This window comes from Vicugna pacos, chromosome X (genome assembly GCF_048564905.1).
Source record: "Vicugna pacos chromosome X, VicPac4, whole genome shotgun sequence".
Taxonomy (NCBI): domain Eukaryota; kingdom Metazoa; phylum Chordata; class Mammalia; order Artiodactyla; family Camelidae; genus Vicugna; species Vicugna pacos.
The window spans coordinates 81,126,150-81,151,951 of NC_133023.1; the positions used below are offsets into that span (position 1 = coordinate 81,126,150).

A 25,802-nucleotide genomic window follows, 5' to 3' on the forward strand; every position below is an offset into this window, starting at 1 on the left:
CAACAGATCTATAGAACTTCATTATCTTGCATAATTGAAATTCTGTACCCATTGATTAACCTCTCCTCATTTCTCCCTTCCCCCAGCTCTGGCAAACACTATTATACTTCTGTTTCTATAAGTTTGAATACTTTAGATACTTCACCTAAGTGGTCACACAGTAAGTTTTTGTCATTGGCTTATTTCACTTAGCATAATATCCTCAAGGTTCATCCATATTGTAGCATATGACAGGATTTCCTTCTTATTTAATGAAATACAATACAATACAAATACAATAATATTTTATTGTATCTCTATATCACATTTTCTGTATTCATTTATTCATTGATTAACATTTATGTTGTTTCCACATCTTTGCTATTATGAACATTGCTGCAATGAACATGGGTGTCTAAATATCTCTTTGAGATCCTTTAAAAAATTATTTTGGATATATACCCAAAAGTAGAATTGCTGAATAACATAGTAGTTCTATTTTTAATTTTTTATGAAACTCCGTACTCTTTTTCTATAGCAGCTGCACAATTTTACAATCCCATCAACAGTACACAGGGTTCCAAATTTCTTCACATTCTCTCACACACTTGTTCTTTTCTTTCTCTCCTTTCTCCCTTCTTTTTTTTTGTTTTTTCTTCTTTTTTTGGATAGTGTACATTCTAATGCATGACAGGTATTAAGTCATTGTGGTTTTGATTCATGTTTTTCTGATGAATTTGAGCATCTTTTCATATGTTTATTGGCCATTTGTATAACGTCTTTGGAAAATGTCTAGTCAAGTCCTTTGCTTCCTTTTTAATTTTATTTTTTATGTATTTATTTTGGTTGAAATATAGTCATTTTACAATGTGTTAATTTCTGGTGTAGAGAATAGTGATTCATATATATATATATGTATATATATATATTCCTTTTCATATTCTTTTTCATTACTGGCCATTACAAGGTATTGAATATAGTTCTCTGTGCTATACCATAGGACCCTTTTGCTTATCTACTTTATATATAGTAGTTTGTATCTGCAAATCCAGAACTCCTAATTTATCCCTTCCCACCCCCTTTTTCCCCTGGTAACCATAAGTGTTTTCTATGTCTGTGAGTCTTATCTCTGTTTTTTAAATAGGTTCATTTGTGTCTTTTTTTTAAGAGTCCACATATAAGTGATATCATATGGAATTTTTCTTTCTCTTTCTGGCTTCACTTAGTATGATGATCTTCAGGTCCTTCCATGTTACTGCAAATGGCATTTTTAATGGCTGAGTAGTATTCCACTGTATATGCCACAACTTCTTTATCCAGTCTTTTAAAATAGAGTTATATATATTTTTGTTGTTAACGAGTTGAAGGAGTTTTTATATATTTCTGGTTATTAACCCTTTATCCAATATACAATTTGCAAATATTTTTTCTCATTTTGTAGATAGCCTTTTAATTCTGTTGATTATTTCCTTTGCTGCACAGAAGTTTTTAAGTTTGATGTAGTCCCATTTGTCTATTTTTGCTTTTGGTACTTAAGCTTTTGGTATCATATCCAGGAATCATGCCCATTCCAATGTCAATATTTTTCTAGGTTTTTCTAGATTTATATTCAGGAGTTTTATAGTTTCAGGTCTTATGTTTAGGTCTTTAATCCATTTGAGTTAATTTTTGTATTTGGTGTATGATGTAATTTCATTCTTCTGCATGTGGATATCCAGTTTTCACTATATCATTCCCAAAGATACTATCCTTACTCCATTGAGAGTTCTTCACACCTAGGTCAAAGATTAGTTGACCATAAACATGAGAGTTTATTTCTGGGCTTTCTATTCTGTTCTGTTGGCTTATATGTCTGTCTTCATGACAGTATCATACTGTTTTGATTATGTAGTTTTGTAATATAATTTGAAACAAAGAAGTGTGAAGCCTCAGCTTTGTTCTTCTTCCTAAAGATTGTTTTGACTATTCAAGGTCCTTTGAGATTCCATATGAACTTTAGGATGATTTTTTAGTATTTCTATAAAGAATGCCATTGGGATTTTGATAGGGGTTGCATTGGATCTTTGTGTAGTATGAACATTTAAAAAACATTAAGACTTCCAACCCATGAGCATGGGGTATATTTCCATTTATTTATGCCTTTAATTTCTTTCAGCAGTGTTTTGTAGTTTTCTGTATACAGATATTTCACCTCCTTAATTAAGTTTATTCTGATAGCTTGAGTATAATGGGTCTTGGTGTGGTCCGTTTGGCCTCACCCTATGTAGAGTCTTCTGGGTTTCTTGAATTTAGATGTCCATTTCCTTCCTCAGATTTGGGAAGTATTCAGGCATCATTCCTTTAAATAGGCTCTCTGTCCCTTTATCTCCCCCTTCTCATTCTGGAACTTCCATAATGCATGTATCAGTCCGCTCATGGTGTTCATACGTCCCTTAGGCTTTCTTCACTTTCATTCATTGTTTTTCTTTTTACTCCTCTGATAATTTGAAATATCTTCTGTTCAAAATTACTGATTCTTCTCCTTGATTAAGCCTGCTGTTGAACACTTCTGGTGAATTTTTAAATTCATTTTTTATATTACTCAGCTGTAGAATTTCTGTTTTTTTAATAACATCAGTCTCCTTGTTGATATTATCATTTTGATCATGCATTGTTTCCTCATTCATTTACTTGTTTATCTGTGTTCTCTTGTAGATCCTTGAGCTTCTTTAAGAACTATTTTGAATTTTTTTAAGGTAATATACAGATCTCCATTTCTTTGGGGTTGGTTTCAAGAGATTTATTCTGTTCCATTGCTTGGGCCATGTTTCCCTGTTTCTTAACATGCCTTGTAATTTATAATTGAGTTTCATGTATTTGAAATAACAGCCACTTGTACTAGTCTTTTTGTACTGACTTCAAACTAGGGAAGACTTTCACCAATCAGCCTGGCTAGATAGGGACCTCTGAAATCTTTTTTGGTGGGATGTAACTTATCTGGGATTATACATGTAATTTCCCAATTAGAGAATTTTGCTGGTTTCTTTTTCAGGAGCTCATGCTCTCTGGTACCTTTGGTTCTGCAGAATCTCTGGTGCTACAAGCGATCCCCCTCTCCTTTATTCTTAGTGGTCCCCATGCATGCAAGTTATGCCAGCTCCCCATCAGTGCCCCCCCCCCCCAAAAGGCAAGGCAGGTACCAGTCCCTCTGGCAGCTCTCTGAAAAGCTGGAATACCAGTTGCACACTCCATTCTTTTCACTCTCTCCTGTGGGAGAAGTCACAAGTTGGGTACCTTCTCTTGGTTGCACCAAGCCACACCAGCCTCTGTCGGTGGCTCTGCAGTCCCTTTAATGCTACAGCAAGCTGCCTCTACTCTTCTTTACTTTCAGTATCTTCAAGGCATCCAAACCATGTGAGTTCTGTTAGTGCTCCAAATCAGGTAAGAAAGAAACTAATCTCTCACGTAGCTCTCCAAAAAGCCAGAACAATGAGTGCACATTCCACTGTTCCCATCCTTTTCCCCTCCCCTGAGGGAGAAGCCAGAAACCAGGCTGAGCTACGTCTCCTAAGGGGAGGAGTGATTGTGGTAATATGAAGTGGCTCTTAACTGCTCCAGTGCAACTGCTTTAACTTTGCATTTGCCTAGGGTACTACAGATTCTTAACTGGTTTCTGGAATTTTCACAAAGGTACATGGGTCAGAGTTTGTGTCTCACCATTAGGGCCCTGCTGGAACGTGAATCTAGTTACAGAACTAGAAGCAAAGATGGGTGATGGGTGGGTTGTGAGGAGACTCAGAATTCTTTTGCATGGCAGTTTCACAAGGAGAGGCCATTAGAGTTCCCCCAGGCAATGCAAGGTTAATCCCTTCAAGTGAGGGTAAAGGGGCTGCTGCCACTGAGGGTGGTCACACTTCTTCCTCTGGCAAAGAAGACTTATCAGAATGTAGGAGCTCAATGTCCTCAGTTTCATCACGGTCTTACACATTCCCATTGCAATTTATAGAATCTCATTCTTTCCCAATCAATGCCCTCCTGTTAACCACACACAACCTGTGAGACTGCGAATTCAATTTGCATTGTAATTTAGCCAATTGCACGAAGAGGTTCTGCATTTGATTTTCAGCAATCTCAGCCCTGAGACTACAGGAGGTAAGGATTTCCTTCAGGGCACACCTAGAAGCTTTCAGGTGATTTGTACAGCGCTTGAACTGGGAATTCAAATCACTGAGCTCATAGGTTTCTTTCCCCACTTTGTCCAGCAACATTAGATCTTCCTCTTCTTATAAAGTCACCAGTCCTGTGGGATTAGAATTCCATCCTTATGACTTCATTTAACCTTAATTACTTCCTGAAAACTCTAGCTCCAAATATAATCACTTTCAGGGTTAGGGCTTCAACATATATATTTTGAGGAGACACAGTTCAATACGTAACAGTAGATTTAGCATATCCAGTAAGACCATTTCAAATTATTATCCACAAATATTTCAAGTTGTTAAGACATCAAGAAACAGTGAAATAGACTTTGCTGTTGTAATGGGAATGATCACTTCAGTGGTAATGAATGTAAAATAAGTAGGATCCATTATTCAGAGAAAAAGCTGTAACTGGAAATTTTGGGTTTTGGCAATGGTCTGGTGGTTCCAAGTTTTCAGGCAAGTGGAGCTGTGCCAACTGTATCCCATACATATTGGTACATTGACCTTGCGGTTTTTTGGGAAGAAGCAATTGGCAAAGGGGCCTTCTGAGAGGAAGGGAATCAAGCACTAGACCCTTTTTCTAAGAAGTTCAAAGTTATAGTATATCTTATGCATTGAGATGTCACTTACTAATGTCATCAATGAAGAAGCAACACTGATACAGGAAAATGGAGGGTTGAGAGGATGGCCATGTCCTAGGTCTCCGTTGAGTCCCTGGGACACACCCCACCAACTGAGGATCCTTGGCTTAGCACAGGATAGAATTCAAGAGTGAGCCATAGTTGAGTAAAAGTAGATTTATTCAGAGAGATAACTTACTCCATAGACAGAATGTAGGCTGTCTCAGAAGGCAAGAGAAAGGCCACGAGAGTGGGGTTGGGTGCTTAGTTTAAAGTAAAAGTAGTTACAAACTCCATAGACACAGTGGGGTCCATCTCACTCAGAAGGGAGAGCGGCCACGAGGTGTGGGGGTTACTAGTTTTTATGGGCTCGGTAACTTCACATGCTAACAAATGGGAGGATTATTCCAACTACTTTGGGGAAGGGGCGGGGGTTCCCAGGAATTGGGCCACTGCCCAGTTTTGACCTTTTATGGCTAGCCTCAGAACTGTCATGGCACCTGTGAGTGTGCCATTTTGTATGCTAATATATTACAATAAGTGTATAATGAAGCTCAAGGTCTACTGGAAGTCAAATCTCCTGCCATCTTGAGCCTCAAGGCCTGCTGGGAGTTGACTTTTCTGCCATCTTGGTGTTAATTGCTGTGTCATTCCTTGCATAGCTGTGCCCTGCCCCCTTCCTTTCTGTCCCACCACCAGCTCTACTACCCACCCCTCCTGCCAACAAGTGATACTCATTTTTATTGAGAAGAAGTTTGAACTGTGACTCCAACTGCATATGAGAGCTTCATTTTAGGAAGGAGAGGACTGGTTCCTGGTGTCATGGAGGAAGAAAATTTTCTCTACCCCTCTGGGTTCTTCTGGCTGGTCTAAGAATTAAATTGACATGAGTAGATTAACAGGAAAAAAATCAAGCAAAAGTTTAGCAACATGTATATATGGGAGAGACCCAGGAAAACTGAGTAACTCACCAAAATGGCCGAAGCCCCCACCTTAAATACCATCTTCAGCTAAAGCCAAAAGAGGATGTTGGGAGTAGGTGTTTGGGACTTCAAGGGGGAGGAAGGCAGTTTACATGGAGATAATAAAGCAAGTGTTTGGTAAACAAATGTTTGTGGGCCAGGCAGAGACAATGAGACCCAGAGAGGAATTTTAACAAACAGATTTTGCTAGATTCCTCCCTGTCTACACACCTAGTTCATACTATAGTATCTATGGCAATAGCTCCCATTCTGGAACAGGTCCTCTGTCTACATTCTTTAGGCAGCTAGGGGAAAGGTCAAAGTTTCTTCCTGAGTCTTTTGGGTCTTGATTGTTTTCAGCTCAAAACAATCTGCATGCCGAAGAGACATTTTGTGGTGGCAAGTTTTGCTCCTCTACACTGGTATGGCATGTTCCTCCTGCTGGATTTCTGCTGATCCCTCCTGACTCCATGGAGATGCCAAAACAAAGATGTGTTTGAGACCTTGTACACTGTGGCATGCGTCATATAGAGGTGAGTGTAATACTGGAAGAAAAGGCTTCCTTTTTCTTTTCTCTTACACCCTAGCAGATGGCTTATGCATAGATCACTTAGAAACTCCTTACAGTGTACAGAAGTCTGTACCAGACTATTGAACCATCTATTCTCATGTGCACTAAGTGATATAAAATGTAACAACATCTGCAGAAAAGTGGGCAGGAAGTCTTATCAGGTTTCCCAATATTTTTCCTCACTGGGCAACAGTAACCAGGTGTAATCTTTTGGAATGTTTTAAGCTCTGAAGATTTGGGACTAATCATAGGAAAGAAAGACCCAACAAGGGAAGAAATAATATTTTCTAGTAAACCAATTGGGAGTTTGGGATTAAAATATTTTAAATATTAAAAGAATGTACCACAGGATAATGAAAGATATATCCATTAGATAAGAGATGAAAAGAGAAAGAAATATGGATACAAATAAATAGATAAAAAATAAGGAGTATATATATATATATATATGTACTATATCCATATATACGTAATACTCACACAGTATATACATATATCTGTGTCTATATTTATATCCATAATCTTACCCCATGCTACTAACAGTGGTTTTGTCTTTGGCTAATTTTTATCTATATAATTAAAAATTTCAACAATGAGAAAGTATTGATTCTTAATAAGAAATACACATCAATTATTTCTAATTTTAAAAAGAATTCTCTCTTCCCAGACGAAGGAATTTCAAAAAGAAAGAATTTTCTTTCTGAGGATGTTAACCCTTTGCAAGTATGTTTGTGCAAGTGAGAGTGAGTGTCTAGAAGGCTAGTTAACTTGGCTGTAGGCACTTAGTTTTTGCAGGGAAAGTGATTATTTTTAGTGATAGCATATGAATTTCTGTTATTTTATGTCAGTCATCATTGTTGATCTAGTTTATCTAGGAATTAACAAAATTAAGTAAGTGCTACATTTTTCTTCTTACCTCAGTCCTTTCTTGCTTCAGTCACCTCATGTGGTTAATTCAGCTTGTCAAACTTCAATTTTTCTCTTGTTAATATGTGAGGCCGCCAGTTTCCCACTCTCAGATCTCTGTGGGGGAAAAAAAAGAAGAAAATTCAAAATAGAATTTGCTTTCTTCATATTGTCCTCTCATTTTGATACAGATCTCAAAAGATCAGGAAAAAAGGGATGTTTCTAAGACTTTTTTTGGTAAATCTAATTTAGTGATATAAAAAGTAGAAATAATTCATACTTGGCTTTCCATAGTAAAAATATCTATTCCTTCTGCAAACTGGAAGAGTTGAATTTCTCTGGTAACCGTATATAGTCTTACTTCACAGATCTAGAGTTCATGTAAACATTTTTGTCGCTCAAAAGAAAAGTTGGAGGTGTCTGGGGATGGGGTGGAGGGGGCAGCAGGCATAGTGGTTATTTCATGTAGTTTTGTCCAGCATGGAGCACAGGGAAAGGGCAGTGGAGAACCAGGGAGAAAGCCTCATCCATTTGCCTCCTCTCCTTTTCTCCATTGGTGCAGATATACCACCTGCCCAGAGCTGTTGTATGCTGGGGTCAGGGAATTGCAAGCCTCCCGTGGTTTGCGGGGGGGCATTGAAGGACTGTGCAAGACCATCTCTGAAATCTCTGCTTGGTAGCCTAACATTCATGTTTAAACTACCAAATTCCACTATTAAGATTACCCTGATCATCTGTCAGAGTCAAATTTAAAGATTAACAGGGATTCATCTGTGCCTCGGTTTCCTTATTTGTAAAAGAATAATTGTCATTGTGGGAATAAAATGGGATAATGCAAATAAAATACTTATAATAGTATGTATCATATAGTGCTCATCTAATAGTAGCTATTCTTGTTATTATTATGTAGTTCTTGGGCATTGTGTAGCTGGGGTGAACAAAGGTGGGGCCACGGAAAAGAAAGGGAATTAGGTAATACCTGGGAATGTGGTAAAAATGAGAAGAATACACTTTCATTTACTATCTGAGATGCTTACCTGAAATGTACTCCTTTTCAAAGAGAAAAGAGGACATTTATACCTTTGTATAATCCTGCAATCAGAGTGCACGTGTTCATGCACCATTTTCTCAAATGACACTTCTTAGTTCCAGGAAAGATCACTTGAGTCCAAGCCTCAGAGAATTACTTAGGGCTCCTAAGGAAGTGGAGGCCAGGCTTAAAATCCCAAGAACTAGAGAAACAATTCTCTTCATTAAGGGAACTCCCAGGGGAAGGGAGGAGTTTCTATTATAATTAGAATAATAATTATTATTGTGATAGAGGAATTGACATGAGATGATTGTTGGAAGCTGAGTAAGGGTTCATGAATTGAGCGAGAGATCCTGTGCATGGGGGTGATTGGAGGGGTGCTCAGGAAGACAGTTATGTGAACAAAAGCAGAGAAGCATGGAAGAGCATTAGGCCTGGGGAAAAAAAGCAGTAAGTCCTTTTACTTATGCTTGAACATAGAGTGCAAGAGAGAGACAGCAGAGGGAAAAAAAGCCAGAGAGGCTGGGAAGGGTCAGATCTCCTATGGTCTTGTTGACCATGACAAGAAATCTGGAATTACGGCTGAAGACTGAAGAGCAGGAGACTAGAAGAATATAGCTAGAAGCCAGATAAGGAATGATGGGGGCTGGAACTAAGAAGTATCAGTGGGGATTGTAAGGAGGATACAGATACAAGAGAAGGTAAGACTCTATTCTCGGAGATAATCAAGAAAGTAAAGCACACATGATCTTCCAATTAAAGATTTTATTTATATGAGGTGTTTTACAAAATTATTTAAAATATGAAGTCATAGTTGGTTATACATTTAGCTATTTGTTCTTATTGATAATAATAGATTACATGAAATTAGGATTTCCCCAGAAAGTGGAGCAAGATTTTTTATCTATGCCCTGGAATCTGGCAGAGATACCAAGCTTCTGAAACGATTTCTACCTCAGAGGTCGGTGTTGGTCCAGGAAGGTCCTAGATAACCTGATATCGTATGGGGCTGGTGCAGAATAGAATCTCTAATTTCTAAAATTAGGATTCATACTCTAAGTACACTCTAAGTAATTCAGTCAGTTTCAGGTATTCCTCAAACTTAGGAGTTCTAATAGTGTTGAGAAGGAGATCTATGGCCAAGTGATTGGTTTAAAAGAATTCCACAGAATCCTGTAAATTCTGTAACAAACAATATCCATAGGTATATGTTAAGACTACCCCATGGCCTGTATTTTCAAAACCACATTACACTGCCCTAACAGGTAGGTTTTTTGTGTGACACAAAACTTATCATTTGCTGAATCTCTTTCTCCTCCATGGGTATCAATATTCCATTCCGATATAAACTGTTCCTATGCCATTTAAGGGTTTATTACAAATTAAAGAGTTAAAGAAGCCACCCAGATATTTTGGGAAGCAACACAGAATCAAAGCATCAATAATAAAAGTCAAGTCAACCTCTTATATATCAAAGCACCATATCCAAAAGGTCAAGGATGTAAAAAATGACCTTTATATTTTATACACTAAACAGTGTTTGGTTACTGTTTTCAAAAAATTATCAGAGAACATAGAAACCTTCAAACAATAGTTAAAATGAATAGAAAGTTTTTAAAAGTGTTTATTCAGAGTTTAGTGAACACTCAAATATTTGTTAATTACAAATCTGCATTATTATATATTTTACTTTCTATAACTGTAAATATAAACTAAAGTGTAGTACATGTGATCTAATCTATATTCCTAGCCCTACTCAATATGTAGCTATATCTTAAATATAAACCTATGCTCAAGTGAAATATAAAAGGATTATTACTTATAATATAAAGTAAAAGGCATATGCCTAGAGCCTGAATAATCGGTACCAATCTATTGTAGTATACTTCACTTAGAAATACTCATTTCTGTTAGCATGGTGTCTTGTAAGTAATGCAATGAGTTAAAAGATTGGCCTTGGTTCAAGAGAAAAGCCTGATGAAAATAGATATAAAAACCAATAAAATTCGAAAATTGCACCTCTTGGGGAGTGATGGAAATGTTAGCTGTCTTGATTGTGGTAGTGGTTTCATTGATATATACATCTATCAAAATTCCTCAAATTGTAATCTAAAGAAAAAAAGCCAATAAAAACTCCAGCATTTGTCAGGGAGAATCTAAAATCCCAAATCATCATTCACAATTTGTTGTTAATTATAGTTTGAGATAAATCCACAGTTACTTCTAGGTTATGGATCCATCTCCCAAATGACAGTTTTGTCCTGAGAGGCCAGAAAAAAAGAGGCAATGCTTGAAAGTCACTGGAGACTAAAACTTCAATTTACATCTGATTTCCTGTTCTAGAAGAGTGAGATAAGATTACATTAAGGGAGAAAACTTGTTTTACGAAAGCCATTAAAATATAATTCAAGGAGACCTCAAACAAGCAGCCATGTTGATAACATACATTCCACTGTCATGTTTAAGACACAAAGGTCTCCATTTCTCTAAGGGAACTGCTTTTCCGGCATGACACACTCTCTCTCTTGCCTTGGAGCCAAGTAATTGGAACCCTAAATACACGGCGGAGCTTCTGTTGGAACCGGTTTCCAACAAAACAATACAAAAAGGGATTAATGCAGCTGTTGGTGAATCCCAGGAGGATGGCAAAAGGAAGTGCCAGGTCAATGACTGCTATAACTTCACAGCTATTAATGACACCCATCCAGGCCAGAGCATCCAGGAAGGTCAGAACATGGAAGGGAAGCCAACAAATGATGAACGCCAGAACAACAGCAGCTGCCATCTTCAGGACTTGGTCACGAGTTATTCTGTTCTTCCCATAGCTATTGGTCTTCAGTAGGTGTTTTCTGATTCCAAAATAGCATGTTGCTATGAATATTAAAGGAATAATAAAACCAAGGATATTTTTCATTAAGGCAATCCCAGCTGACCATTGGGCATATTTCTCAGGTGGGAAAGCCATAATGCAAGCATTCACTCCTAGATATTCAATGGTTCTGACATCTCGGAAATAAAATGTTGGCAAGGAGGACAGACAGGCCATACACCAAACAAGGGGAACTATATAAGATGCTTGCCAGGGATTTCTTCTCTGAGACAGAAAGGGGTAGATGACAGATTGGTACCTATCAACACTCATGCAGGTGATAAAAAAAATGCTTGCAAACATGTTTAGAGTCAGGAAAGAACCAAAAACTTTGCACATCACAGGTCCAAAGAGCCAGTCATATCTGTAAGAATAGTAAGTTGCCCAGAGAGGAAGAGTAGCCAAAAGCAGTAAGTCAGCCACAGCCAGATTGAAGATGTAAATGCTGGAAACCTTTTTAGGACCCTTTTGACAACAAAACAGCGTAACCACAATAGTATTGACAAGAAATCCAACCACAAAAATAATGTAGTAGAGAACAGGAATTGCATCTAAATGCTTATCTGATGGTTTATGTGAGCAATTAAAGGTAGACTCATTGCCAGAGATGTTCACATGTCTGACGTGAAGACTGCTGGTGATGTTTTTGCTGATGGTGGCGAGGGTGAAGTTGTCCTTCATATTGAAATGTCAGCAGCTCCTAATTCTTAGGCCTTCTGTGGAAAAAAAAAAAAAGGAACTCTCAGAACACATACAGAATTTAGGACATCACTAAGTCATTAGCATTTTAAAAGTTTGTTGAAAGCAAGAAAGGTGGGTGATTATAGAAAACATTAGGAAATAGAAGCATGCCTGATGAAATAAGAATATTTTACTTTTTGAAGAAGAGAGACTTTTCTCAATAGGACCAAGAAGTTAAGGCATTCTAGCATCAGGACTGGAGATTTTGAACAAAACTACATCTTGCCCATCTTTTCTATTGTCAAAAGATTTAAAGAAAACTAGTATTTCCAAAGGTTAGCCAAAGTAAGAAATGTGAAACAAACAAGGAACTAAGAAATAAGAAGAATTAGCATTTCAAAAACACTTGAGCACATATCTCAGTCTGTATACTTTCTAGAAACCACACTGCTTGCCTGCTATTTCCTAGAGAAATGCCTTATTCAAGTAACTAATTACATACAAATCATTATATCTATGGAAAATGTAAGTAACATAAGCTATGGAAAAAATAAGTGTACAGAAGACTGAAAGAGAATATGCAAAAGGATGGGGGACTATGGTTAGTTTTTACTAATTAAAAATAACTCCTTTAGTTTTACTTTTCCATTGTTTTCACAATAATAATATAATATAATAATACAATTAAGTAGTTATGGAATATGTGCATATTTTTAAAGCTCCCATCACATTTTAATAGAGACTATTAGTTATACATATAGATATATATTTTAATCCATTTACAAGAAAATTCATTTTTCTTTAATTAGGAAAAGAAAAAGAAAAAAAATACCCAAATCTGACTTAGGGTCTAGTAGAAATAGTTTTATTGCTCAGTGAAATAAGAATTGAACATCAGTGATTAATCATGATATAATTGTATCATTTTTCCTTTGCCTAATATTTAGTTTAACACAACTAAGTAACATTGCTACATGGCTCTCAAATGTTATAATCAATGTTCATGTTCAGCTTTTCGTAATACTGTTGTTTTTTTTTTTTCACTAGCAACCTTACTTTAAAACAAAAGAAAATTAGCTGAAGATAAACACAGTAAGGGAAAGACTGTTCCTTTAGGTAGCTTCAAAACACATGTAAATAAACTACTTAATGAAAATATAATTACCAAACACTCTCCTAATAAACAGCAAAGTTACCATTTTTGTCTAAAGCTTATTCTCTCATAATCTGGACCTACGAAATTAACATGAAAGAATGTAAAATAAACTCACTTGAAGACTTACTGGTTGTTGGAGTTTAAAATTTAGTTATGATAAATCAGCTTGCTTAGTTCCTAAGTGCACCCCTGTAAGAGAAACAGCAGTTAAATAATTTAGGAGTTTTGCAAAATACAATGTTAAAATACAGGAAAAAGGGAAAGTTCATCCATAAAAAATATTTTCATTTAATGTATGTTCTACTTTCCAAATAGAGTATATATAAATTCTGCAGACCTACCTTAAAAATTCAGGCTGAAGATTGCTTTTAATTCTGTGCTTATTCGTTCCCTTAGACTCGGGGATGTAATAGCACCAGATCTCTGGTTTCCTTCTTATATGTTCGGTCTGTCCACTGGGAGCCTTCAACCTACATAATTCTAGGGCTGACTTATGAACACTTGCCAGCTTTCCAGAGGTTTTTTTTTTTTTTGGCTGCAAAACATTAATCTGAAATTCTCACTGTCTCCAATCATAACAGCTCATTCAAATAAATCTCAAACAAAAAAATGAAGTTTCCACAAATGTGTTAGAGAATTTTGAAGTCAGTGGCTTACTTTAAAAGAAGAATATAATTATTTGCAGAATTTTCTCTTTCTTCTACCCTGATACTGGCATTCTAAAACAAGTTAAGGAGTGGGGACTAGGGAATTTATTCTAGTTGCAGAGTCTTTGTCCACCAGCATTCATTATTTTTGAAATGTTTACCCTTGCTTATTAAAGAACAGCAGCAACTTTACTTGAACTGTAAAATTTCTAAAATTTCTCCCTTGCTTTAAGCAACTTTTGATGGCTTGTTGCTGGAGAGGCGGTGATTAAAGGGATATAATTTTCATGTCTTCAAAAAGAAGTATTAACATATAATGTCTCCTTTCATGGGTCGCTGTCATATTTGCGGTTTAAATCCAAAGCACACAAGGTGAAGAAGGATCAGGCAGCTACTGAAGCCTAGATCACTGTTTTCCTTTTTGTGGGAGTGGGGATGATTAACCTTACACAAGTAGAAGCAAGAGTGACAAAAGGAAGAAAGATAAGTACACACGATGGCAGTGATAATACCAGCTGACAATAAACTCTATGTGCCATTTAGTGCTTTTATACTCAGTAATTTAACAGAGAGGCAGTACAGCACACTGGTATGTACATGGCCTCTGGGACCCAACTACGTGGTTCACAAGCTCAGCTACCCCACTTACTAATCCTGTGACCTTGGCCAAGTTACTTTCCTTCTTCATGCCTCAGTTTTCTCATCTGAGAAATGGGGATGATGTTAATTACCAATATCATGGAGTTATGAAAATTAAATGAGCTTATATATTTTAAGTGCTTAAAACCATGCCTAGTACATGTAGGCGCGCTTATAAGCTATTACTATTACCTCCGTTTCGCAAATCAGGAAACTAGGGCTCACAGAGTTTACATAACTTTTCTGAAGCCTCAGAGCTATTAAATGAGGATGTTTGAATGTAAACAGAGGCACTCTAACGTCGGAGCCTGCACTCTGAACCTCCACACTACAGGAGTGAGCATTTAGCTGGTCCTTTAATCTCACCCTTTGTCCTGGCAAAAAGAAAACATGCACCATTTACAAAAAGTCCCTGCTGACCATTTATAAGCTGTTACAAAAGCACTAAAGAAGGGGGAGAGCGTTTGAAGGATGGTTACGTGGGAGAAAATATTTTTCTTAATTTTATTCCCAAAATGGAGACCACAGGTAGGTGAAATGTGTGACTAGTTTACTATAGTAAGTACAGAAAACCAGAGACCCCAGGACACTTATTTACATGGGTATAAAGGATTCCAGTTATTTCTCTGGATCATATTTTTCCGAGAGCAGTAAGAGTGCACCCACACGGGCTGCAGGTTGCAGGTAGATGGGGAGAGCAGGCTCTGAGGGAGTAGCTGGGGACCTAAGTAACAGATCCCGCAGAAGGAGTGCAGGGAAGAAGGGAGGGTGGGAGATGGGAGACCAAATTACAAATGACATGAGACAAAACAGATGGCTTTTGACATCGGTCTGTTTCTCCGCTAATTTTGAAGTTGATTCTGTAGCACACAGGCAGATGGGATGAGCAAGAAGAGGTCATGATCGCTTGAAAAACATAGTAAGATTCAAAGGTTTGCACAACACCATTTTAGCGTATCTTTCGATAGACTGATGAGCAAATGCTCCTAATATACAGCATTTTATTAAATCTCAAAGTATTTGCTTCCTATGCTCTGGACAGATTCAGGTTGAGACACTGTCCAAATGATGGAAAACTGATGCTTGGGAAACGAATGAGCGGGCACATATGGTTATCGGCAGGAGAGTTGAAATGGGAACTAGTTTCACTCTTTGTTTAAGCCTGGTTTCTCCCTCCATTTCGAATGTTTGTTTTTGCCACATACAGGGGAATTTTCCAGGCCAGGGCCTCCTGAGTGGTCACGATGGGTCAGATTCCCACCCTGCTCTATTTCTAGCCCCCTCTCATGCCCCTTGCAGAGAAATAGCCAGGAGGTGAGCTATAAACTTTTGAGGACAAACTGCAGGCTCGCCTCCGGGAGACCTAGCCTTGAACACCCCCGAGGAACAGGGGACCTTGTCTAGAGCTTTTTGTCCTTCATTACAGTAAGTTCTGACGTAAATAAAGTTTAAAGAGGCACACATTTCCCAGAAGATTAAAAGGACATTTACTCGGTTTCTTTATAATTTTAGGAGTAAAAATTTTCACAGGTCAAAGAAAAACTATGTAACTGCAGGGAAATAAGGGAAAAAAGCAAAAAAAAAAAAAAAAGAAGAAAGGAGAAAGAGAAAACAATATTGACACCACTTGAAGCAAGAAACACAGCATATTATTGATTCAGCAAAGAACTTCAAGTTAAACCGACAATGTAAATACACTTGAGAGTCAAATAAACGTCAGTCATGGGAAGCAATAAGACACAAAAATTCACTCTCCTGGAGGCAGGGGGTAATTTTTCTACTGGAAGATTGACTTTAAAAGCCTCAGGTCGTTTGAATAAATCATGCAGCTCTTCAGGACAAGTGCAGCTTGGCTAGCAGAATTAAACAATGGTAAACACATTGAATTAATCTTTTCTGATGAATACCTATTATTTATTGTGAGATTACTTAACAGTAACATTTAAATAGGTTTAAAAAAAAGATGTTCTTGAGAGGAATTTCTCCTCTGCTAAAAATATCAGAAAAAAATCTTATGTGTCCCTCTCACCTGCACTCACACATGTAGATGATGCTTTGACAGAGAAAAGAAATGATTAAATGCAAAAGTCTGGATGTAAGTGCCCTGGTTATAAAGGTGAGGATTAGAGGTGCAGATCATGGAATGAGTAAGTGTATAGGGGCATTCCTTTTTAGTTTAATTTAGTCAGAATCATTTTAATTTCCCCCACCCTAGCTACCTCTCTGAGTTCCCATTCAGAACAATAACATTTCCAGTTTCTCCAGCCTGGAAGCACGCACACATACATACACACTTGAGCGTCGGCCCCGCTTCCCCCACCCTTGCCCACATAGATACTTCACACCAATCTTTCTTCAATTCAGTTAACCATAGGGAAGCCTTACTTTAATTGCCACTGGACTTTTCCAAACCTGAGAGTCCCTGAAAGGAGAATAGTTAAGAAGATTGCCATGTTGATTCGTCTTTGCAGATTCTTTTTGCGCTGTTCATTAGATTCCAATATAATGAGAACAGCAATGTCAGGATGGAAGCAAGTGAGAGAAAAACAATCAGGTCTTCTATTCAGAGTTAACAATCAGGTTGACCGTGTTGTAGAAACTAGCCTAAAAATTCAGTAAAATGGCCAATATGAGTGGTTATTTGTATCAAATGAACTGACTGCCTAGGCATCACATAGAGAATGACTGAGAGGACTATTAAATCAGTTAACATGCAGTGAAATGAGTGGATGTCTGACTCAGTTCATTCCTGAAACCAGTTGCTTCCAGCAGAATCTTGTCCCAAGAACATTAGGAGAAGAAAGAGTTCCAATTTCCCGTTGCCCCAAAGGCATCTGTAGGCCTGAGCATCAGGTTCCGGCCAGAATCTCGCCAAAGGCACCCTAGTTCTACCAAATAGCATCTCAGTGTATGTAACCCAACTGTTGGGAAAATAAAAAATAAAAAATAAAAAATTGCCTTTATTCTTGGTTCACGTTCAAAATACCAGCTAACTGATGTGACATTGTCTCTTAGCTCACTAAATTGATTATTTAGTGTATTACAATATGCCACTCCAAAACATGCCACTTTGGCATAAAGATTATTTTGAGCTAAAGAAACTTGAGAAGAAGTAGATAGAAGAAAAACTCTCTGTCTTCCCCCTATTTGCCTAAAAGCAGGACGTATATTTGTAAACATGTCTCCCTTTCCTTTACCAGGAAGGATGAATAGGAGAAAACTCTAGATTCCATCAGCCCAGAGATGGGCACCAAGAGGAATCTACATAACAAGCCTTACTAAATAACCTTTATCTTCCGTTAGTTTCCCCCATATACAGTTGACCCTTGAATAAAGCAGGGGATAGGGGTTTAGACCCTTGGGCAATTGAAAATCTATGTGTAACTTTATAATCAGTCCTTGTCCTCCAACCCTCCTAGCAGTTCCACATTGGCAGATTCAACCAACGGGGAATTGTATAGCATTGTAGTAAGACTTTACTGGAAAAAAATCTGCATATAAGTGGGCCTTTGCTGTTCAAACTTGTGTTGTTCAAGTGTCAACTGTATTTACTTTCCCACAGTTTGCCACTCTCAAAGTCTAAACCCTGTTTCCTTTGCCGTATCACTTCTACAAATCTATTGTTCTTTTGTTAAGATGCTATGTAAGCCCAAGTTATGATCACCCCTTTGAGTTACTCGTGACAGTTCACCCACCTGAATTCAGAATGCGTATGTTCGTAAACTGTTTTTCTCTACTTAATCTGACTTTTTTCAGTGAATTTTGCAATCCCAGCCACTGAACGTAGGAGGATAAAGCAATTTTTTTCTCCTACAATTAGTTTGAATATATTATCCAAAGTGGCCAATTAACTAAATTGAACCAACCAGTTGTCTTAGCAATGTTGAAATACCATTGTTAGATAATGAGGATGTTTTGGGGGAGATGTTGTCAGGTTGGATGTCTCATAGGTAGTGGATCAACAAATCATGAAATCTGGAGTTTGGTCCTCAGGTTTGAGGTCCACAAACTGAATTTTCTCAAGATACTGCTGTCAGCAATAAACTTGTGCCAACAAAATTCTTAAAAAACTGATATACCACCTTGACTGCTAATGTCCTAGTTTACAGTAAGGATGTTCTACTTTGCAATGACCTTAAAGCTTATGTTCCTTATCTAAAGCACTCTCTTCATCTCCTTCACAATATCAATAAAGAGGGGAAATCAGGATTGGTGACTATGTGATCAGACCAGGAAAGCTGGTAACTGGGAGCAAATTTCACTTCAGTTCTGGGAAATTCCACAGCAGAGATGATCACTCTAGAAGCCAGATTGATGAGTCCCCCAAACCGTTCTCTAGCCAGTAGTTTTGCCTGTCTGAACCCTAATTTCTGGTACCCACCCAATTCTATTGATGCATTATTTAAAATACTACAATTACTGATGAAGGTATAGTCAAGTGCCTGCTCCACGCAGCCTATAAGATCCTAAAGCTCTTGTTTGATTAATTAGACAAACTCCTAAAGTTGGAGGATGGTGAGGGTAGGAGGAGGGGATTCAATGCCCCACTGTTTGTATCTACAACAAAGAAAGAGGGAAAGGGGTGAAGTAACATTTCTCCAAAACTGGCCATCAGTTTACAGAAATATAATAAAAACAAATGGTTACTTGGCTTTTCATTTGCCCCAACCTCTCCCTCAGACCCCTAAAAGGACAGAAAAACAACAAAATGTTGGATAGCCTTGGATATATTTTGCTTTTGGGGTATAAAATGATTTAAGATTAGAAGGCAGAGGATGCTGACAGGAGTGTGGGGTGGGGTTCTGGGAGGATTTTAGGGTCTTAATTCCAAGGAATTTGAAAACAGGAGACAGCATTGGGAATCCTGAGATGGCTTGAACTTATAGACATTTATCTGAGAGCTATTTGGGTTCATGGTATTCAATACAGATTTGTGAAATCTATAACTGAAAGCAGAATTTCTATTGTAAATAGAATGTATCCTCAAAGAAAATAATTCATTTTCAGATATCTAGAAGTTGATGGAATTCTTTACGGTTTTGTTACTGCATGTTATTTCAGTGTTCACACTCATGTTTTATATCAGTCCTATTTTATATTGGTCACACAATTAAAATTATTCAGCTTTAATTTTCTTTTAAAAGTTGAGATATAGCTCACATACCATAACATTTACCCATTTAAAATGTACACTTAAGTGGTTTTTAGTATATTCACAAAGTTGTGCAACTATCACCACTATATAATTCTAGTAGACTTTCATCACCTCTAGAAGAAACCTGATACCCATTAGCATTAGCTCCCCATTCCTCCCTCTCTCCTGCCTCTATTCTCCTTTTATTTTAAGCTTAAAAAATGACCTGTAGCCTAGAAATTCCAAAAGACATTGTCTAGAGAAAAAGATAACAAATTAATACATAAATGAATGAACTTTAAGAACCAATTAAATTACTGCTTTCATTGGGCTTTAGTTATTTTCAGTAGCATGAATCTGTGGCCCTACAGATGGCATAAACTGAACACTCATTCAATGACTAGTTAGTACTGTTAGTGTAAGTCCACTTCCCCCTAACTGTATACATTCTTCTTGAGTTATTTGTACTGGGCTCCTGGTCAGAAGGTTTGGCGTTAATGCAAAAAATAAACGTCACGTAAATAGCCTCCAGGGTTGATTTCATCTGAAGGTCCCTAACCTTTTTATGAAGAGAAGCCACTTTTCATTTCCTGAGACATGAAGTCCCCTGGGATTGTTAGGGAGGTGCTGACATTAAAGTATGTGAACAGAGAACAGGAGAGGCCACCAGGCACTGTGCTGGGTACTAGAAACACATTTCAGGTATGCTTCTCAATGATTCCGAGAGACGGTTATCATCCTCGTTTTATAAATGAGGAAAAATTAGGAGACTGAAATACAAAGAGGTTAAATAACTTGCCCAAGGTCAAACAGCTAGGAAATTATGGAACTGGTGCTCAAACCTAGCCATTATTTCCTCTACACCACTCTTAAATATGAGGCATAAGGTGAATTAATTTCCCCAATGAATTAGTTTCCCCAACTCAAGAGGGACTTTTAAGCATTCTGGGAATCTCTGGGTAAAAGTCAATTAGAAAAATATTTTAAAAGATTACATTGGTAAATATGATATACTTAGGGCAAACCTCACAGGTAAAATGTTGTCCAAGGAAGATTTTTCCTTTCTGAATCTTAACTCAAAAGTAAATGCTTGTAGCTGAGATGAAGTCAGTAAGATGAAAAGAGCTTGAATCGCAACAGTTTAGATCTTTGTTTATATAATTTAATTGACTGTACAAATCTCTTCAGAGTATTGGGAAAGCTTTTAAAAGAAATCTCGAACTGTATAAATATGTAAAAATCAAAGAACAGTGCATACATAACTTGTCCTACACTTTCAAAATAAATATTTGTAGCAAAAAAAATTTTTATTGTAAATTTCTAAAAATTTCTGTTTTTTTCCTTGACATTTTGCCAAACACTCTGAGAAGTTCCAGGCCCTTACAGGCACTCCTATGTAAGACTTAGTATCATAAAATACTAATAGAGTCAAAGAGAAATGTGAGCTCCAACAATACCCAGCTAGCTAACCCAATAATGCCTTCCCACTGCACAAGACAGCAAACTCTAGGCAGGAAAGGACAGTAGAAGAGACAGGTGAGAAGGATCCAAGTTCACTGCTTCAGTTGTTAAAAAGTAAATCTTTGATGATAATTAATTGGTTTGGGCTATTAGATTAATTACGGCAGTTCTGTGCTTGTTTGGAGGTTCAAGCATGGAAGGGAGAGAGGAGAATGGTCCTCTTCTCTCTGGGAAGGAAGCACATGGCAGATGAAGGAATGAAAGGATTATCTCCTTCACCAGTCAGTTGGGCCAAATATGGTCAGTCCTGGAAATGTTGGATTCAGCATTTTACAACGCTGGCCCTATGTGCTCCTGCAGGATACTGTTGACATTATCTGTACCATTTTTATAGCCTGAGCTTCACCGAAGCTCTCATTCTTTCAACGAACATTTTCCCAAGGCCTATCATGTACCAGGCCTGGGGCTGGATACTGGAACTACAGAGATAAGTAAAACTTGCTCCCTGGTTTCCAGGAGTTTCCAGTCTAATTTATTTCAAAGAATAAACTTTTTCCAACAATTTTTTTTCTTTTTGACTTTGTGAATATGAACAAGCCTTAGGGGGAGTTCTTAGGATAAGGCAAAGAGCAAGGAGGAAAAAAAATGAGGTTCACCTGTCCTCTGGAGTGTCTTGTACTAAATGAGGGGAGTGAAAGCAGAATCTTTCAGAATCCACAGTAGACTGGTTGGTGGCTGTTGGGAGACTGATTCTGGTAATATATTGCCAATTGTCACTGGCAGGTCCAACCTCTCTTTCTCTCTGTCTCATCCCCTTCCTTCTCCTTCTCATTGCCCTTTCCTCTTCCTCTCTCTTGTTTATTTTTCAGCAGTTCACCTTGCATTTTGTCCTTTTTACTGTTTTGGAAACTTGTGTTGAACATCCTGAAATGACAAATACATTTTTCTACATTACATATTCAAAGTGATAGGCACGCCGTGGCCATCATTGGTCTCAAGGACTAGACAGTTCAACTGGTTAGGTAAACAACATATGGATCATGTGGACAAATCAAAGTAAAAGTGTGACTGATGGTCACAGAGGCTGATCTAGAAGGATCAGTAGAGTTGTGCTACAGGTTTATAAGAACTTAAGTTATATGATCATTCCAGATGGACTTAAGCATCCAACTGCTGAGGACTCTACGCTCACAGATTAAAAATAAATTGAATAAAGAAGGTTTTGAAATATGTCACACCAAATACATTTTAAAAGATTTTGAATGCATCAGTCTGTTTTCTCCCACATTTAGTCATATAGCACAGTAGTTAAAAACACATGCCCTGGAGTCAGATGGACCTAGGTTTGGTCCCCGTTCTACCATTTACTAGCTATGTAACCTTGGATAAGTTACTTCGCATCTCTGAGTTCCAGTTTCCTTGTCTAGGTTATTGTAAGGATGAAATGAAATAATGTATATAGCATTCAGTATGGTACCTGGACTATAGTATATTCAATTAATATTTGCCATTTTGATTAAACTACTGTTACTACTTCTCAAAAGCAAGTAAGTCAAATAAATCAGTCATGCACTATATTATTCTGTGTTGTCACTTTATACCCAAACAAGATAAAAATAGTTTTGCATAAGATAGATGACAGTAGAAATAAAATGTTCTCTGGAGATTAAGTGATTCATGTTCAGATTTCTGCAGATTTAATATAGGAAGAATAACAATACTTCCTCACAGGTAGCTGTGAGGACCCTGTGAAATATATACGCAGAGCACACAGAGCAAGCGCCTAGGTGGTAGCATTTACGTCCATGGTTGCTATTGCTGCTGCTGCTGTTGTTATAACCATTATTATTAATAATTATCTAAAACTGCCTAAGCTGTTTCTGGTCATGCTCTTTGACTTCTGAACAAAGTCATGAAATGTGACCAACTAATGACTAATGAGTACTTTAGAATGAAAGGTACAGCTTATGTAGACAGTATATAAATAAATGTCAGATCGTACCTCCTCTGTCCAAAAGTTCACAGTGGCTTCTCCCCTCTTAATGTGGTTTACAAGGCCTCACATGATGTCTGCACCCCTCCCAACCCACACACACATCACCATCGCCACTACTTCTAAGACCTTAGTTTCTACCTGTTTCTGCCAGTTTACTCCACCCTAGTCACACTGGCTTTCTTGGTATGTACCTAGTCCCCAAGTACATTCTGCAGTCAAGGTCATCACAAAAGCTATCCCCATTCTGTGGAATTCTCTTTCACCAGAAAGCCACGTGACCTACCCCCTTACTTCCTTTAGATCTGTGCCCAAATGTCATTGTATGAAAGAAGCTTTCCCACCCCTCCCTAACTAAATATCCTTCATGCCCTGCTTTACCTTACATTACACTCCTTATCACTGTCTGACATAGCATTCACACACATACACACACACGTACGTAGATAATCGTAGTTTGTTTACTGACTTTCTTCTCGTACAAGAAAGTAATCTCTATTAATAAAAACTTTGCCTCTTTGGTTCGCTGATATAACCTTATGTCCTAGAGCCAAGTCTGACAGAAAATAGGAACTCAATAAATATTTGTTGAATAAACAACTGTCACTTAAACGCATTTGCTGTTTAATTGGAAGGGCTTTTTAATAGTATGAAACAAAGGACCAGAGGAAGAATTCTATCAGTTGCACCTAGATTTCTGACAACTCTCCCTTCAAAAATGATCCCCAAGTATAGATTTTTTGTAACTGAAGGAGTACTAAAGATTTCTTTCCTATTGGTTTTCACTGTTGTTGTTCTTCGGTTCAAAATAATACCACCTTTTATGGCAAACATTTGTCATCATGGCTTTGATATATTAACATTTCAAAGTATATTTAAAGGTATATAATTGAAATGCAATCTGAAGCTTTTTTGCTAAGTAAATTCATCAGGTGTAGGGCACAGAGTTTTTTTATACTATTCAAATTTTAGAAAATTTCAGACCAAGTGCAATATGAAAGCTGGATTTTAATTGTTTAACTACTAATCAATGAAATAAAACCTTATATTATGAACTATTTGTCAAAATTCCTAATTGTCATTACTGAGTAAGGAAAATTGCTTAATATCTATGCCCCAAGGCAGACTCCAACCAAATAATTTCTAAATGACAGTATCTGTCTGTTTCATCTGATATTGAATGTAAAAGCCAAGGACCCCCGTCAGCTCACTCATTCTTTCAAAAAGCGTTTCTTGTGTATCTATTTCTATGTCTTAGACACTGTGCTAAGCTCTAGAGTGCGATACAGAAATGACCCTTAGAAGCAAGTCTAAATTGATTGAAGGAGATTAATAAAAAATATCAGCATTCAGCATGCATGCAAAGTATAGAAGGAACACTAGTTCTGTTTGGGCCAAGGTTTCAGAAAGGGAGTACGTTCCATCAGGCAGATAAAAGGAAGAAAGGAATCTACACAGAAGGATGAAAAGGTAGGGACATACAAAGTGAGATGGACTTTTGAAAGAATGAGAAGACATTTGTTGGAACAGCACATAGGCCACTGTTTTTCAAACAGAGATCTGATTATCAACTGCTTGTTAAAGACTCAAATTCCTAGGGGACACTGCCAGATTTCAAGAGATATAGCCCAGGAATCTGTGGTTTTTAATGAGCATCTGACCTGATTATGATGCACACTAAATGTAAGAACCAACTGTATGTCAGGGGGGGTGGTCAGAGGAGACAAAAAAAAGTATGAGTAGAAAACAATAAAGCTGGAATATGTATCTCAAAGCATCACTGTAAAGTACCTTTATAACCCTACTGTGGAGTTTAGATTTAATCTACTGATGATGGGCAAGTTTGGGATGGAGAATTGGCACAATTAGGTCCTTTTTTAAAAGAAATGGTCATACAATAATGGGCAGGATAAATGCAGACCTGTTAGAATATTTGGTGTAGAAGTTGACACTCTGTGCTCCTCACCAACCTCAAATATGACTTGAACTTCATTATAAAAGAAGCATTTGAAAAAACTACCATCATGGCATGTGCAGAATTTGTTGTTTGGTTTGAAGGAATGGCTGGTTAGGTTAATAATCCACTTGCTGTCACTTCCTAAAAATGTCTGATCTTTTCTACTGTTGTGCTGCGTGTTATAGAAAAGTAGTGTTGACCTGTGGATGTAAATTGACTTTAGTTTGCAACTGGATTTATTTTGCAAACACAGTCAATCAATAACTTCTGATGTACATTTTCTATTGATGACTCTGTTGGGCTAATTACTTTAACAGGCTCTCTCAAATCTCCTCATAATTCTTCTGAATTACCACAAACTTAGCATATTTCTAACCAAATGTCCCTTTGTAACTAACTTTCATTCCTCCTGAATTTACTGCCTGTGTGAAGGTACCTCTGTGAAGTTGGAGACAAACAGCTTGCTTTTCCTATCCAGACTGATCCAGTTCTACTGTCTAAAGTTCTCAGACTTTGCATTTATGAGACTCCTTTTAAAGAGTACTGTTCAGAACTCTGTTACTCAATAAAAGAAGTAGCCATCATGGTTACTTCTTTTTTTTTTTTTAAGTGTAGTCAGTTACAATGTGTCAATTTCTGGTGCACAACGCAATGTCTCAGTCATGCATATACATATATGCATTCATTTTCATATTCTTTTTCATTGAAGGTTATTCACACAAACATATGCAAAATTGTGGATTATGCTAATTAATTGAGATATTAATAATACTGCAAATAATAACTGTGTTAATAATAGCTACCATTTCTTCAGTACTTACTGTGTGTTAGGAACTGTACTAAGTAAGCATGTTACAAATACCATTGTCTCTTACGTAGTCCTCATAACTACACTTTGAGGTAGGAACTATTATGAATCCTACTTTACAGGGAACTAGGCCAGTTTGGCCAATGTCACTCAGCTGGTAAGTGACAAACATGAGATTGGCCTTAGGTCTGCTTGCCTTAATCAATGG

General features: G+C 37.4%; 1 protein-coding gene across 1 annotated transcript; it reads right to left on the reverse strand.

Moving 5' to 3' along the window:
- Positions 1-10,488: 10,488 nt before the first annotated feature.
- AGTR2 (angiotensin II receptor type 2) lies at positions 10,489-13,408 on the reverse strand. The gene is made up of 3 exons (XM_031671418.2): positions 13,297-13,408; positions 13,083-13,144; positions 10,489-11,834 (listed from the first exon to the last, which is right to left on the reverse strand). The coding sequence occupies exon 3, from the start codon at positions 11,797-11,799 to the stop codon at positions 10,711-10,713; it is 1,089 nt and encodes a 362-aa protein (XP_031527278.1). The 5' UTR covers positions 11,800-11,834; positions 13,083-13,144; positions 13,297-13,408; the 3' UTR covers positions 10,489-10,710.
- Between the last annotated feature and the right edge of the window lie 12,394 nt (positions 13,409-25,802).

Bases quoted from the DNA above. Each gene is read 5' to 3' on its own strand.
- AGTR2 (XM_031671418.2), bottom strand. From the start codon at position 11,799: ATGAAGGACAACTTCACCCTCGCCACCATCAGCAAAAACATCACCAGC.